This window comes from Brassica napus, chromosome C2, assembly GCF_020379485.1.
Source record: "Brassica napus cultivar Da-Ae chromosome C2, Da-Ae, whole genome shotgun sequence".
Lineage (NCBI taxonomy): Eukaryota > Viridiplantae > Streptophyta > Magnoliopsida > Brassicales > Brassicaceae > Brassica > Brassica napus.
In genome coordinates, this window is record NC_063445.1 from 51,154,671 (window position 1) to 51,170,930 (window position 16,260).

At 32.0% G+C, this 16,260-nt stretch overlaps 2 protein-coding genes across 3 annotated transcripts; both read left to right on the plus strand.

Moving 5' to 3' along the window:
• Positions 1–1,319: 1,319 nt before the first annotated feature.
• Positions 1,320–7,002, plus strand: LOC106375483. Of its 2 annotated transcripts, none has more exons than XM_048746961.1 (10): positions 1,320–2,620; positions 3,779–4,441; positions 4,725–4,998; positions 5,178–5,292; positions 5,368–5,489; positions 5,584–5,665; positions 5,772–5,883; positions 5,960–6,121; positions 6,218–6,338; positions 6,437–7,002. In XM_048746961.1, exons 2-9 carry the CDS (start codon positions 4,421–4,423, stop codon positions 6,242–6,244), a joined length of 915 nt encoding a protein of 304 aa, XP_048602918.1. In that variant the 5' UTR covers positions 1,320–2,620; positions 3,779–4,420; the 3' UTR covers positions 6,245–6,338; positions 6,437–7,002. The 2 variants fall into 2 exon arrangements, with proteins under 2 accessions (XP_048602918.1, XP_048602917.1); XM_048746960.1 differs by having other exon boundaries at positions 1,324–2,620; positions 5,365–5,489.
• Positions 7,003–12,204: 5,202 nt separating this feature from the next.
• Positions 12,205–12,621, plus strand: LOC106372867. The gene has a single exon (XM_013813132.1). It carries the CDS (start codon positions 12,205–12,207, stop codon positions 12,619–12,621), a length of 417 nt encoding a protein of 138 aa, XP_013668586.1.
• Positions 12,622–16,260: the final 3,639 nt, after the last annotated feature.

Below are 16,260 nucleotides of genomic sequence, written 5' to 3' on the forward strand. Positions count from 1 at the left end.
TATTTACTAAAATTATATCTAAAACCACATTTAAAATCTATGAAACATTTTTCATATACACCAAATAATATAATAAAATTAATATAAAATTTAAATTTCTAAAATTCAATTAATATATATACGGTAAAATTAATTAATTTTCTTATTTTAAAATCCGGATCAAACTGTAATTGTTGTATGGCATATGCAACGTACGCCGTAAAGAGAATGCTAGTGTTGCTTAAATGTGTCTCTTTTGTAAATATATTTCAAAAGATTTTATATTCACGTATAAACTATTTTTATTAGTCTTAAGTCGAACCAATTTCAATGTTTTGTATTTGGTAAACTAATGCAGCAAACACACATATATACATGACAAATATGTTATACAATCAAAGAATATTTGTTGTCAAGGTTTTTTTTTATTTTTACAAAAGCATATTTGTAATTTAAATAACGAAGAGGTTACATACATCGATCTATGACTCAAAGTCATACAGTTTTAAGAGAGTTACTAGATTTTTACCCGCGCTTTCAAAGCGCGGGTTTATTTTCCTTTTTTTTAATTGACAAATATTTAGCGTCATATTTCATATATTTGTGTTTTATTTTATAAAAGACTTAAACTTTTTATTTTTCTTTATCGTGTTTCATTTTAAATGACTATTTATGTTTAAAAAATGAAACTGTATTTCTTTAATGAATTAAGTTGGTATAACTCTGATAAATTAATTTTATTATGTGGTTAATATTTTTAATAAAAATAGTTATATACTTTTAATAAAAATTTATACTTTTCAATGAAAAAAACAATTTTTTTTATGAATGCTTAAATTATATTAAGAAAAGAAAAAATAATTAATAATGGTTGAAAAAAAAATTATTTGAACTTGGACTCAATGGCTCAAAGGAAAAAAAAATGTGAGAATTGGATCTGATTTCTTAATCGGCCCAAATGGCCCAAGAGAGATCTGATGTGGACAGTGGACTGGATCCAAAAAAATGGCCCAATATAGATGTGTTATTAATATTACTTGATTGCCCTTAATGAAACATGCAATGTTAGTAAAGAAATGGCAGACTAAGGTAAAATTAAACAATAGGATCATGATTTAATAGTATAGATAAGGGAGAAAAACTAAGGGGATATTATTGGTTTTGGAAGTTTAGTGGAATTAAAAATAACTGTAATTAGGATTCTTTTAATAGATTTGAGTGGAGTCTTTCATCGTGAGAAGGATTTGAATAGAATGGTTTGAAATACATTTTGATTTTTGTTAAGGATTTTATTGGAGTTTGTTTCCAAATCAACAATAAAAAAAACTCAAAAAATTATTTGAGTTAACGTGGAAGACTATTTGAGATATGGCCAAAGATATAAGAAATTCTCCAAAGACGTGTCAATACTATTTGAGTTAGATCAATACGTTTCCTTTTTCATACAACTAATCAAGTCAAAGCTATAATATATCAAAACGGGTCTTGAAATAATTATGCATTAATATTTTACAACAAAAGAACTCTAGATAATCTATGAAACGAAACAAACATATAAAGTTCACAGAATTGAGAGAGGAATTGCAGTAATGAAAAAATAACTTACATGTTATCCATAATGGCGATAGGGCGATCGTACGGAACAGTCAGATTCAGGACCGGCTTATCAGGGGGACAAGCGGTGCGACCGCCCCGGGTCCAAGCCCTGTGTCCTCCCGTATAATACTAATTAAGGGGTCCAAGTTTTTATAAATCTATATTTTATATATAAAAAATTATAAATATAATAAATAAAATTGAAAAAGATCTAAATTATTTGATATGTATTTAGTTTTATTTTCATTACAAAATATTACTGATTGGTCAGATACTTGCTAACAATCAGACACCTGCAAAATATTAAGGAAAGTGATGTGTAAGTCTTAAAAAAACAACATATGAATATATATTGAATTGTTTTTGTCCATTAAGGTACACAAAATAAGTTACTTCAGTTTGCATAATGATTTTTCTTTATAAGTTGCATGTTTGTTGGGTGTGTTTTAAGCTAGTTGATGTAAACAGTTTATATAGAGAAACTTGTTGATATCTTCGAGATAAGAAACAGACGATTTAAAAATATAAAATCGTTGATATTCAGAGAATCTAGGTAACAAAGTCTGTTTAGTAACGAATCAACACATGATATATGGAGAAGATTTTTGAACGGCTCATCATTTGGTTCCCAACGTTTAAAAGCTTAATGGTTTTTTATTTTCTTCAACCAGATGTCGTTGCTTGATCTCAACAACTTCCATGATTTTTTCCCAACTGTATCCAACAACATATGACTATGAATCTTCAGCTGTTAAGCACGAGGAAAAACTGCAAGACGGAGGTGCAAGGTTGCTCAGCCTCAGACAACTTCTTCTGGCTGCTCTTCAGGTTTTTGAGTTTCCATTCAAAGCAGACGAGGTTCCAGCCGAAGGTTTGTAGGACTGCGTGACGGAGGTGCACGGTGGAGGAGGAGAGAAACGCCGAGTGGTTAGGGATCTGGCGAAAAGTTTGGTGTCCTCGGAGGAGACGTCGGAGGCGAAGCGAGGTGGTGAAGAACGGATGAGGAAGAGACGAAGCTATGAGTACTTCAAAAGCCAAATAAAAAGTCTAGGATTTGGTTTAGGCTTATTTTTTATGGAAAGTACATCATCAATACCATTAAAAGAGGATCATTCTCAAATTATATCCTTAATGAAAATTGCAGTTTTCTCAAAAATACCCTTATTTTTACAAAGAATTAATAAAATTCATTAATGGCATTTAAGTCTTTTGATTTTGGGCCTACAGATACACCTAAATGGATCTATAAATAATAGGCCTATATATATATTTAAAATATATATTAATTTTAAATTTAATATAAGTATAAATATATTATGAACAATAAATGAATTAAGAAACATGGAAATATTATTTTCTTAAATATACGTATCAATATTCAAAATAGATCATTTGAATATTATACATATTTTCAATACAAACCAAAATCGTATATCCTACACCATATATCATATACATATTTGAATATCATTTTTCAGTGTATAATGTCATTTTATACATAATATTAATATGGCAATTACGAGTGTTCAAGAATATTTTAAAAACTATCTTAAAATAAATTTTTAAATCTAAAATACAAACACAAACTTATAATAGGTTATTAATAACGAAAATAAACTAATATTGTCATATCAATAAGTTATTTTATATTATCATTTTTTATTTAGATAACATGATAAAATTTTATCAAATTCTAAGGAATCACTAATTTATGTAATATTAATAAATATATGAGTAATTTAATCATTTTTTTAAAAAGTACTATAAGATATTTTGTTATCGGATCAATAGTATCAGATCGCGGGTTAATAGTGAGTTTTTAGGTTTTTACCGGGTTATATCGGATTTTTAATTAACAAATTTTTCATTAAATCCGAACAGGATTATATACAATGTATCGGGTCTATAGGTTCAAACATGAATCTAGGTCAGATATGAAAACAAATTTTAAAACTCAAACATTATTATAGAACAGTTACCATATTTCGAACAAATACCATATTTTGAAGAGAAAAAAAACAAATGATAAAAACCTAAAAACTCAATTGTTATGGTTCGAAATGAAAAATAATGGTAATTTGTAAATCAGTTTTCGATTAATAAATGAAAAACAAACAAACCCGCGCTTTCTAAGCGCGGGTCAAAATCTAGTAATCCATTAAAACTCAATTCTAATAAAATTCATCTGAATATTGAATAGCAGGTGATTTCAATTCCTATGAAATCTACAATACTAAAAGCCGGATATATTGAGCAGAGAGCGTGCCACGTATGATTTTTAATTCAGGCCAATCAGGAGCGTTTTATGTGACACGTCATCCCGGGCTCGCCGTGCTGTTTTGTCTGGAGCGTTGTGGGCTTCTGTGGGCTTCATCCGTAATTTACAAAAGGGCTTTATTAAACTTTTATGTTGATGCATATCACAAAAAAGAAACCTCGGAGGCTCCGTCGAAGGATAAGAATCTCATCGCCTCTGCCTCTTCGTCTTTTCATCGCCTCTACCTCTTCGTCTTCTTCGATCGAAGAGCAGAGAAGCCGAGATTTAATCGAGCCACTTCTTCACAATCAATACCTCCTTAATGATTTCGTTTCAACTCCCCCTTTTCATCCTTCTTTATATACTGATCTTCTTTATTTCATATAAACCAAAACCCTAGAACCACTCAAAGCTCGATCTATGGCGATGAAACGAAATGGGAAGTCTCATGTCTCCTCTGACTCTGATGAAAAGGTCATGTTCTTCAAGGATGTCTCTCTAGGTCCTCACGAAACTCAGCTTCGCTTCCGACTCATCCATTTCTGGGAGGCTCGGAACCCGGTGTAGAAGACACTGATTGGCCTCGAAATGCTCCCCATCGACGAACAGGTTAGTCGATTCTCCAAAAATAGTTTCCAGATCATTAAATCTATGTTTCCGAGAATTTTTGATAGGCTAGGGTTTCGATGGTTTTTTTAGATGTCTATTATACGCTTGATTAATTAGTTAAAGTAGTGTTTTGTTTCGTATCTGTTTTAATTCTGAAGTTGTTTCAAAGTAGTGTTTTGTTTCATATATGTTTTAATTCTGAAGTTGTTTCGTATCTATGTGTTTGTTTCGTTTCTGTTTTAGTTCCGAGGTTTCATTCTCATTTCGTGATCTGTTATTTCAGGGAACTGTTATTCAAGGATTCATCCCACCGGGGCGAATTAAGAAGTACTTGCCTGAGATGAAACGCGGATCAGTTTACAAACTCATCAATTTCTACGGATCGAAAAACAAACCGGTGTATCAGGTTGCTGATCATGTCGCAACCGTGTCTTTCGCATGGAACTCTGAAATGTCGGTTCTTCACGAGATTCCCATCTCTTTTGATGAAGACCGTTTCAGGTTTCATTCATACGAAGATTTTGAAGCCAACTGTGATCTCAAAGGTGACCTCTATGGTAAGCATATTAGTTTTATAAATCATCTCTCAGTTACATTACTTTGTGTGTAGTTTTTAGTCTATCCTCCTGCTTAGGTAAAGAAATCTATATTTTAAGGGTTAAATAAGTAGTTCAAATATTTGGTTTCTAGAGTTTTATTAGTCATATAACTTACTCTTTTCGTGTAAATGTTATAGATGTTATTGGCCACATGAAGCTGGTCGATGGACAGACTCTTATTGAGCGTCCCAGCCTTGACGATGTGAAGATCGCTACCACTCGGCATATTATGATTCATGTGCAGTCGCATGAGTAAGTGTGTTCTTTTATTTCAAGAAATCATCTCTCGGTAGTTCTTAAATCCCTATGAGTTTATTTTTGCAGTAGACCTGTGATGAAGCTCTACCTTTGGGACCAGACTGCAACAGACTTTTGCAAGAAATTCAACTCCTGTGAAAACACTCCCACAGTGCTTTTGGTCACAACTGTTAACACTAAACATCTCGGAGGTAATTATTTACCATTCCTAAAACGTTTTCTTCTTTATCAATAGTTGCTAATTTTCACTCAATCCTTTTTAATGATTCTTACATTATTGAACAGGTACCCTTGCCTTATCCTCTATGTCCTCCACACGGGTCTTCATGGACTATGATGTCCAACCAACCAGGGATTATTTCACCTGGTATGTATATCCGTCTTCAGCATCTATTCTATACAGATCCATCTGAAGCGTAAACTTACACTTATAGCAGTGATTGACTGAAGCACTACTTTTTATTTTGTTTCAGGCTGGGCTCTAACCCAGAGATTGCTGATCAAGTTAGCGAAAACGTCATCACTAAGCGTGAGACACTGACTATAGCAGATATATTCTCCTATATGACTCAGGAATCTGCAAAGGTAAAAGTAAAGCTGTATTACTTACTCATTTTGAAACACTAATATATTTTAATCTCATGCTTATAAACTTTCGCAGGCTGCATTTTTTGAGTGCACGGCTACGATTGATGATGTTGTTCATGGCTCTACTTGGTACTACATTGCATGCAGTGAGTGCCATTCTAAGGCTACCAATGGCCCAAGTTCGTTGATTTGTACAAACACAAAATGTGGGAAGGTTAACAGCTGGCGTTCCACAGTATGTTATCTCGCCTTAATATTCAATTATGGTTTCAATAGTATTAGTTTTTGATTATTAAATTTTTGACGTTAGTTTCTTATTCTTTCACAACAGGTACCGTGCAAAAATTTCTGTTTATGACAACAGTGAACAAGTTTTCTTTGTCCTACTTGGAGATGCTGATCGGGAGTTGACTGGGAGGCATGCATCCGAGTTAGTTAGCAGCTACTTTGAGGTAACTAACACCAGTTTATAATCTCAAATGATTTTTTAACTTTTTTCGTTGCTAATCTCCCAAATTATTTAAACTGACACTACTAACTTGAATGTAAGGCTAATAAAAGCGAAGGAGCTGACCATGAGGTGCATGTCCCGGAAGCTCTAATCAGCACCATCGGACAGACACATAAGTTCTGTGTGAAAGTTACTGACCACAACTTCTCAGGCAATACTCGAGCGATAACTGTCACCAAGATCCTCCCTCTAGACACACCATCACCCACGGAAGCCTCAGTTGGAAATGACATTGCTGCAATGTCCGAGGAAGCAACGCAGTCTGGAGACGACGTCTTTGAACCTCCCAAAGGCCGTGGAGACTCTGCAGATGAGGAGAGTAAGCGGGCGTGTAGCAGTGCTGATCCAGAGACAGCTAAACGCCCAAGATGTGAGAATTAGAGCCTCGGTTCATTGATGCAGTTTAAGTACTGAATTGGTTTTTTTAAATTTCCTGCAGTTTAAGTACTTTTTTGGTTACGTTAAAGACAATGCTCAGTTTTTTTCATTTTCAGACTTTGCATTTCAATAATTTTAACTATCTTTCTTATAATCTCTATTGTTTCTTAGAATCTTTGTTGACTTTTACATATCTGAGCAAAATAAAAATAGATTGATTTTCTGTATCTTTTTTAATCAATTATGCCATGATTTCTTATCAGGATTCTATATTCCTTAAATCAATTATACACATTTATGAAATTTAGGAAATGTGCCACATTCACGGTGACAAATAATAGAGATATTTACGCTTGCGAAACTTAAGGAAATTTGCCACATTCACATGTATCATATATTCTTATGCTTAGAAAGAAAAAACCCTTAACCTAACTAATCTTCAACGCCTCCCTCAGCCCAACGCTTCTCTCTAATTCACTTCTACTTCGAACAGGTATTGTCCAACTAATATTTGGCCATTCTCATTTTGTTTACTATTGTGTAGATTGGTTTCAACATAGCTGTTTTGATCTCTTTAACGTACAAATCTCTCTTTAACTTTTTATGGCTTTTCCTTCTTGAATAAGAAAGTGGAAGACATATATCTCATTGATAATAGGTTGGTTGAAAAGATCGTTGTTTCAACGAAATGGATAACCCACCCAAAGATCAACCCATAGAAACTGCATGTAACTATATAATCTCCAAACTCTTTCTCTCAGAATTTTTTTTTTTTTGAAGGATCCAACAATTTTGTTGTTTTCAAAGGTGTTTAATTTTCTTTTTGATCAAGGAATTGGAATATCCAATCCAATTAAACCATAATTTAGTTTCAGTTAGTGGATTCTGCCAAAAAAAAAAATCAAATATGAAAAGAATTGAATATAACAGAACGTAAAATACATAAATGTAATTATAGGTTCACATACATTATACTGTTGCTTTGGTGCCTGTTGTCTAATACAAATCCTACAACCCCCTGCCTATTGTCTAATACAATTTCTTGCTGTTGCTCTGATTTTTAGAACATTGATTTGGTGCATGTTGCTTTGGTGCCTATTGTTATTTATTTATTTCATATAATACTGTTTTGTGTGGTTAAATATATTAATAGTCATATATTAATAGTGCAAAATATTATAAAATTGTACTTCTTAAAAAAACTGGAAAATATTAGCAATTCGATTTGACATATTTTTTTTATTGTAAATATTTCAGATACTATTAAAACATAAAAATTATAACCGAATATATTATTTTAGAATATGCATACAGGAAATAGTAATACTCTTTCTAATTTATTTTAAATAATAACAAAATTTATTTTCCTAATATAACAATGCAAATTTTTAATATCATTAACTGTAACATATTTTGATGACAGTTTCTTCAGGCTTCACTAAAACTAAATTAAAATTTAATTGCAGCGTAAATTTCTGATAGATAAAATAATTAATTTTGGAAATTTGTTTTCCAGAAAAAGGAATCCAAAGATTTGAAGAAGATTTGTTATTGCTTACTTATTAATATTTGTAACTTGAATAAATTAAAATAAAGATATGATGCTAATATTATAAATCCATTTCATATAAAAGTTGCTATATTTGAAATAACATGTCCCATTGCACAACTACATAAAATAAATAGAACAATGCTATATATATTTTGATCCAAATTTAGTTTAATTACTTAATTTAATAAATATATTTTGGTACAAAGTTGTTCAAAATTGTATTTCTTAAAAAAACTTGCAAATATTAGCTATGCAATAAGCCATTTCATTATAGGTATAATTTTTGATATATAATATCTCTATTATTTGGTTATTATTTGAATATATTAGATAACATTTACTTTTTCAATTCAAAAATAATATATTTATTAGTAAGATTATGTATAATTTAATATATGTTTTAAGAGAACCAAACAGTAAAACTAACCTAAAGTGTTAATCCCAGAAGATTGTTTCTTTTGTAAAGTTCTAAAGAATGTATGCCCTTAACTAAAATCGCATGTTTTACAGTGACATCTCACATGCAACACATTCCTCAAAGAATCCACCAATTTCAGGAAAGGATTTCAGTGCGCCCTATCACGGTATGTATAAAAAGTGTTTGGGACATCAGGAAAGACGAAACAGATAATACTCAAATTTGCATCGGGTTCATGTGCTACGACCACCATGTAAGCCTTTATTAAAACTTTAACATATACATATATATGTATTTGGTTTAAACTACTCACTATTTACTTAATTGGTTCGGCACAATAAATTTTGTTCACATTCAGGGACAACTATTAGAAGGTTGGCTCACCGGAAACATTCAGCCAAATTACCCAAAAAATTTAACTGAGGGAGATATATATGAATTTTCAGGATTCTGTCATACATAATTCACGACATCGAAAACTCACCCAGCTGCCGTATTACATTCGGATCGACCACAAGACAACAACATCGAAAGTTACAGACATCGGTGCAATATTTCCAGTTCCCAATTTCTCTCCTCAGAATTACAAAAATCTATTGCGCTTAGCCAGTACACCTACCTACTTACCAGGTTAGTAAGTCAGCCCAATATCAATTTAACAAACATTGATTTTTGTCTAACTCAAAATCAATGTGTGCAGATGTCGTCGGGAAGATACTCATAATACAAAAAAAGAAATCAGTACCACCCAGGAATCAATATTGATGCCGCGATTGGTCTACGGCTGAACAGGTCAGTCTAACACAATATGTAAAAACAAAATCATAATTCTCCTCATACATACACCTCTATCCAGGTCGACAATGGTTAAACTCATACTATGCGACAAGCAAGCAGCAGATTTTATCATCCTACAAAGCAAGAAGGATAGAGAATTTAAAGTTGTCATCATCACAAGCATAATTCCTAAACTTTTCCAAGGTAAATCATTTTCTTAAACACATCAAAAAATAATACCAATCTAAATTTTTTCCCCTCAACAGAACAATAATATCCAATATTTTTCAGGCAAACTTCTACTCAGTTCATCACCAGCAACAAATTTCTACTTCAACAAATCAAATGATTACATAAAGCATTTCAAAGGACGAATAATAGATCATGCAAAAGCATGCAGCAAAGAGTGACTTTAATTCATGCATCATTCGGATTGTTATTCTTTTTCCCGCACAACTTGATACATTGGTCTATTTACATTTTTAACAATTTTATCATTGTTTTTTTAAAAAAAATTTATAATTCTCTACAAAATCTAAAACCAAACTTCTGTCTTTCAAACTTTGCTAAGCAATTTAAATATATAGAGAATAAATTAAAATACATAATCCGCGCGTAGCGCGGACAATGGATCTAGTATATTTAACAAATTCTTAATCCAATAACACTGGATTTTAGTTCACATTCATCAAATCCCAATTGAATAACAGTGGATTTATTTTGAGATTTACATTCTATCAAATTCCATTAAACTTCCAAAACCAATAACACCCACTAGTTCCAAAATTAAAACTATAATTAGTAGTCCATGTTTTAGCTAGATAAAAATTTAATAATAAATCTCTCATTCACAACAAAACACAGGCTCTTGTACATACCTACACCTATAGACATCATACAAAGAGTTGATTTGTATTTATTTTTTTGCCGACTCACCATTTTTAAAAATCGAGATTGGCTGATAGTATTAAAATTGTTCCAAAAATCTATCCGACCTTAATTGTGTGTACAAGTGCGTGTATGTGTAGCGTTAATCGATATGCATGACTGGTTAACATGATTTTATAAATACTAAATTAATTAATATTAAACTCCAAGATAATTAACAGATTGTAATTGTGGGAACTTTCAAAAGAATGAAACCTGGGACTTGTTGTTCTGAATCATGCATGATGTGCAAAAAATAAAATAGTTGTTCTGAATCGTTATCAAAAGTATAGATAATATTTAACTTGTTACTCTCTTATCTCAAGTATTAAAATAAAGAAGGAAAAGAGACATAAATATGGTGGAAAAGATTTTTTTTTTTTTTGATAAGCTAATAAAGCAAAGGTCAGTGAGTGCCCCAAAAAAAAAAAGGATAAAAATGACATTCAGTGACATGAAGATTCAACCATCACCCGAGGGTTTGATTAAAGCTTGACAAAACTAATTCAATAGCATCATTGCAATTCTAGTTGATCGATGCTTTATCTTGAAGCCGTTACCTGTACCAAGAGCATAAATCAGAGAGCAATTCAGCCGGAGAATAGGCTTAGGGGCCGAAGCCTATCCCGAAGGCGATCCCGAGCTAAACAATAGGCGAAGCGGGGTTGACTAGGTCCCGGTCCAGCCATATTCTAGTGGAAAACCACTCCAGACGCCGAAAGTAGCTCCAGAGATCAACGTGACGAGTTTCTGAACACCTTAAACCAACAAGGAGAACCGAGCAAATGGACGCCGGAGATAACCTGGCGGAAGCAAGCGGAGGTTCACAGCACCCGACTCCAGTCCCTTCACACAACCAGGAGACTCAAAAAAATAACGGCTTCTGAACGAGGAAGAGCCATGAAACACCGACAGTCGATCTCCTTCCAAAATTGTGAGCCACAGGGGAGAAAAGAACTCCTATCAACAGACGGCAAAAACAGCCATCATGCTTGAAGCTAGATGAAGCAGACGAAAAGGAGTCCCCGGCGAGTGCCTCAACTCGCCTTTTCATCGAAAATCCGAGGATAAGGATGGGGAAGTCCAAGCAGAGCAACAGATCTGGGAGATAGGGCGGAAGGTAGAGACATCTCAGTGGCAGAGAGGCAACGGCAGCGACGCGCTACGAGTCCGACAAGCACTCCGGGTTGGATCTGACCCAGATTCAACCACCACCGACTACCAGATCTATAACCAAATCCACGCTTCCTATAGACGGAGGACCAACCACAGCATCGCCAACACTCCAGGGAGGACGGGTACACACTTGTCGACCGCTTAGATCCGACGGATCCGGCCGCAATTCATCAGAGATCCAGAGACGTTGAGCAAGGAGGCTGCAGGAGATGGCCGTCAAACAGGAGAAAAGGCGAGAAACCAGAGAACGTGCAAGGTGGCGACCGACGGTCGAGGGCACCGTCCGCCACCGGAAAACAGAGCAAAAGAGAGCTTCCGAGAAGAAAGAGTCGGTGGGGAGAGAGTACAGAGAGAAATTGATTCTCTCACCTCTCTCTAACTTTTCTCCATGGTGCAAAAGATGACACAGAACAGAAAGATACACAGAGACTATCCAATGATTTAAATGTATATATGCGCTAACCCTAGAACCACGTGGCGAATTACCATTCCTCCTCCTTTACTATTTCGGCTCAACGGAGAGAGACACGGAAACACTATAGAGAGAGAGAGAGTGTGTTTGAGAAGAGGGAGAGAAAGATGGTGAATCAAGATGAGTGGTTGGGAACGCTAAGATACGCCGGTAAGGCGCAGGATAAGGTTTCCCTTGACACTCTCATGCTCCGTTACCGTCCGATCGCTCCAAAACCGACGACTGGTCAGCCATGCGATGCAGGAGACAACAACAAGAACTCTTACAATCTGAGCAAACGAACCAAACGAAAGTACATTAAGGTTTCAAAGAATAACAACACCACGTGTCGAGGAAAGACCAGATCTGACTTGTCTGATGATCGGGAACCAACTGGAGTCGTGACACTTCAACTCATGCCGGAAAAATCCGATCTTACAAGCGACTGCACGCCGTCAGATCCGATGGTGAAAACGATAACCGGAGAGGAAACACCAGAAACCAACACGTGGACCATGTTAACTGCGGCGTCACGGCGGAGGTGATTCCGTAACTTTTATTTAGGAAAATAATTAAGAATATTCTTTAGTACGCTACTAATCAATTTGATAATTAGTTTAATAAAAATATAATATATATTTATATGGACCAACTTATTTTTCTAAAGATTCTAAGAATCATCCTAATCATGACACGTGACAGAAAAAATGTTGTAATGCTCCAGGATTAATATATACTAGATCTCGATCCGCGCAACCGCGCGGACTTTTGTTTTCATTTATTTTATATAAACATTTCGTTTTCAATTCTAAATTGGTATATATTATAATATATATGTGTCTATCAATTTATAAAATATAATAAGTTTACGTTATATTTTTTTCATTGAATAGATTGTTTCAAACTTTCACATTTATTTGTATTTTCTTCTATATATATTTTTGGATTATTATTTCATTATTAAAATCGTAACTATATATATAATTATTAGTAAAATATTGTTTTATTGTCATATTCAAAAATATTGTAACATTTCATAAATTTTGAATGTTTTTAAAAAATCAAACTTTTCGCTTCATAGATTTATATTATCGAGTAAATAATTAAATATTTAGTTTTTGCTTAATTTTTAAAATAAACAATATAGTTTAAAATTTGTTTTCATTGGTTTAAGGCAGTAAAGATTAATCATTGTTAAATAATATGATTTTTGTTATTTAAAAAAAATCTTTATAATTTTAAAAGTTAACATCGATAAATATTTAAATAATTAACATATGGAGGTATAGTATTACAATATTAAATTATATCTATTTAATTTATACTATCTATAAATCTAATGGATCGTCTATTGTTTAAATCCAATTATTGATAGCCGAATAAAAATTTCTGGTAAACCCAAAATTTAAATGATAAGATTAGAGATTAAATGTAACATGACTTTCTAGGAATATGTCCATTAGGTCCATTTAAAAAAATAAAATCACACATGAATCAAGATTGTGACTTCTGTTTTAATATATAAGACTAGATCTCGATCCGCGCAACCGCGCGAGTTTTTGTTTTCATTTATTTATATATAAATATTTTATTTTCAATTCTAAATTGGTATATATTATAATATATATGTGTCTATCAATTTTTAAAACATAATAATTTTACTGTATATTTTTTTCATTGAATAGATTATTTCAAACTTTCACATGTATTTGTATATTCTTCTATATATATATTTTCGGATTATTATTTCATTATTAAAATCGTAACTATATATATAAAGATTAGTAAAATATTGTTTTATTGTCATATTCAAAGATATTGTAATATTTCACAAATTTAGAAATTTATTTTTAAAATTAAACTTTTCGCTTCATAGATTTATATTATCGAGTAAATAATTAAACATTTAGTTTTTTTTTTAATTTTTAAAATAAACTATATAGTTAAAATTTGTTTTCATTGGTTTAAGGTAGTAAAGATTAATCATCATTATCTAATAAAAAAAAAAAAAAATTAATCATTATTAGATAATATGATTTTTGTTATTTAAAAAATTATCTTTATAATTTTAAAAGTTAACATCGATAAATATTTAAATATTTAGCATATAGAGGTATAGTATTACAACGTTAAATTATATCTATTTAATTTAACCTATCTATAAATTCAATTGATCATCTATTATTTAAATCCAATTATTGATAGTCCAATAAAAATTTCTGGTAGGTCAAAAATTTAAATGATAAGATTATATATTAAATGTAACATGAGTTTTTATGAATATGTCCATTAGGTATATTTTTTTAAGAAATCACAAATGAATCAAGGTTATGACTTCTGTTTTAATATATAAGATTAATCATTATTAGATAATATGATTTTTGTTATTTAAAAAATTATCTTTATAATTTTAAAAGTTAACATCGATAAATATTTAAATATTTAGCATATACAGGTATAGTATTACAACGTTAAATTATATCTATTTAATTTAACCTATCTATAAATCCAATTGATTATCTATTATTTAAATTCAATTATTGATAGTCCAATAAAAATTTCTGGTAGGTCAAAAATTTAAATGATAAGATTAGATATTAAATGTAACATGAGTTTTTATGAATATGTCCATTAGGTATATTTTTTTAAGAAATCACAAATGAATCAAGGTTATGACTTCTGTTTTAATATATAAGAGTTTTTAGGAATATGTTCTTTAGGTCCATTTAAAAAAAAAATCACACATGAATTAAGGTTATGACTTCTGTTTTAATATATAAGATGAGATTTATTTTGAAAATATTATCCACCTTTTATTATTCAAGTGAAATAAATTTATTAATCATGTTTTATTTTGTTTCCTAAAACACTGCACACAATCTACAAACACTTATATAACATTAATTACATTACAGTTCATCATCAACAAATTTTGTTAAATGATATTTCTGCCATTCCGTTGAAGTTCAAATTTTATACTTTTTTTGTTTTTCTATAAACTTTTATTAAATACATGAAAACATTAGTAAATCTTATCTCTGAAAAAAGTATTTTTTTATGTTGTCAGCTATCCATATCACTAGATCAAACTCTAATAAGAGTATTAAAAATATATTATCCAGATGTATGCATAGATTAGATTTTTTTTCCTCTTCCAGAAAAACATGGACTATATATCAAGAACCAAAAGGATTTTTTAAAATCATATAACGAGGTATCTAATCTATTAAAACAGAGTCATATTTAAATTCTACCAAGGCATATTTATTTTTGAACCTATTCAACATGTTATGACTAAATGTGCACACACGCTTTTCATATAATTTTAAAATAATATATTTTTGTATCAATCTAATAATCCCTAAAATAGATAGTAACATTTACTCATATGATTCGATTATTCTTTTATCATCAAAACAGTACTTTCATTATTTCTTTGATTATTTGTAATTGAATTTCTGAAATCAGTAAACCCTAATTTCAATTCCTGGGTTGTGTACTGCAAGGGAAGAAGATGACAAGAGACGAGAATCTATCTGACATCAAAATTCAATGGCATCTAAGGTTATAGTTTCCACAATCACACGGCGATGTTTCCTGTCATCACCACCTGTCTACCGCCGCTGCTTCTGCTAACTCTACGTTGGATTTATACGCAGATGAATCGGGATCGTGATGAAAGGAGTTCGATTTCAGGTAGACCTCTTTATCTGGATATGAAATCGACGCGATGAAGGCGTTTTCCATGGTAGTGATGGATGGTTTCAGTCAAATTTGAGATGATACATAAATATTTTATAGATGCAAACGTTTGCTAATTTTTGTGTGAGAAAACAGTAGAAAATTGACGAATTTGGGTTTCGTGAATGACTGGTATCACTACAAGAAAACAGGGAGATTCTGATGGCCGAAATCGTCGGAAATTCGTCGGAATTGACCAATTCCGACGAATTTCCGACGAACCCGTCCGTCGGTATCGTTTCGTCGGAAAAAAAAAATTCGTCGGAATTTCGTCAGAACTTCCGACGACTTTATGACGAATACCGAGAAACGTCATTCTGACGAACTTCCGACGATATTACGATGCAGATACACGAGACCAGAGTTCATCGGAAAAACTACGTACCGACGGAGAACGTTCCTCGGACACTTCCGACGTAGAGTGTTCCTCAGTGGATTCCGAC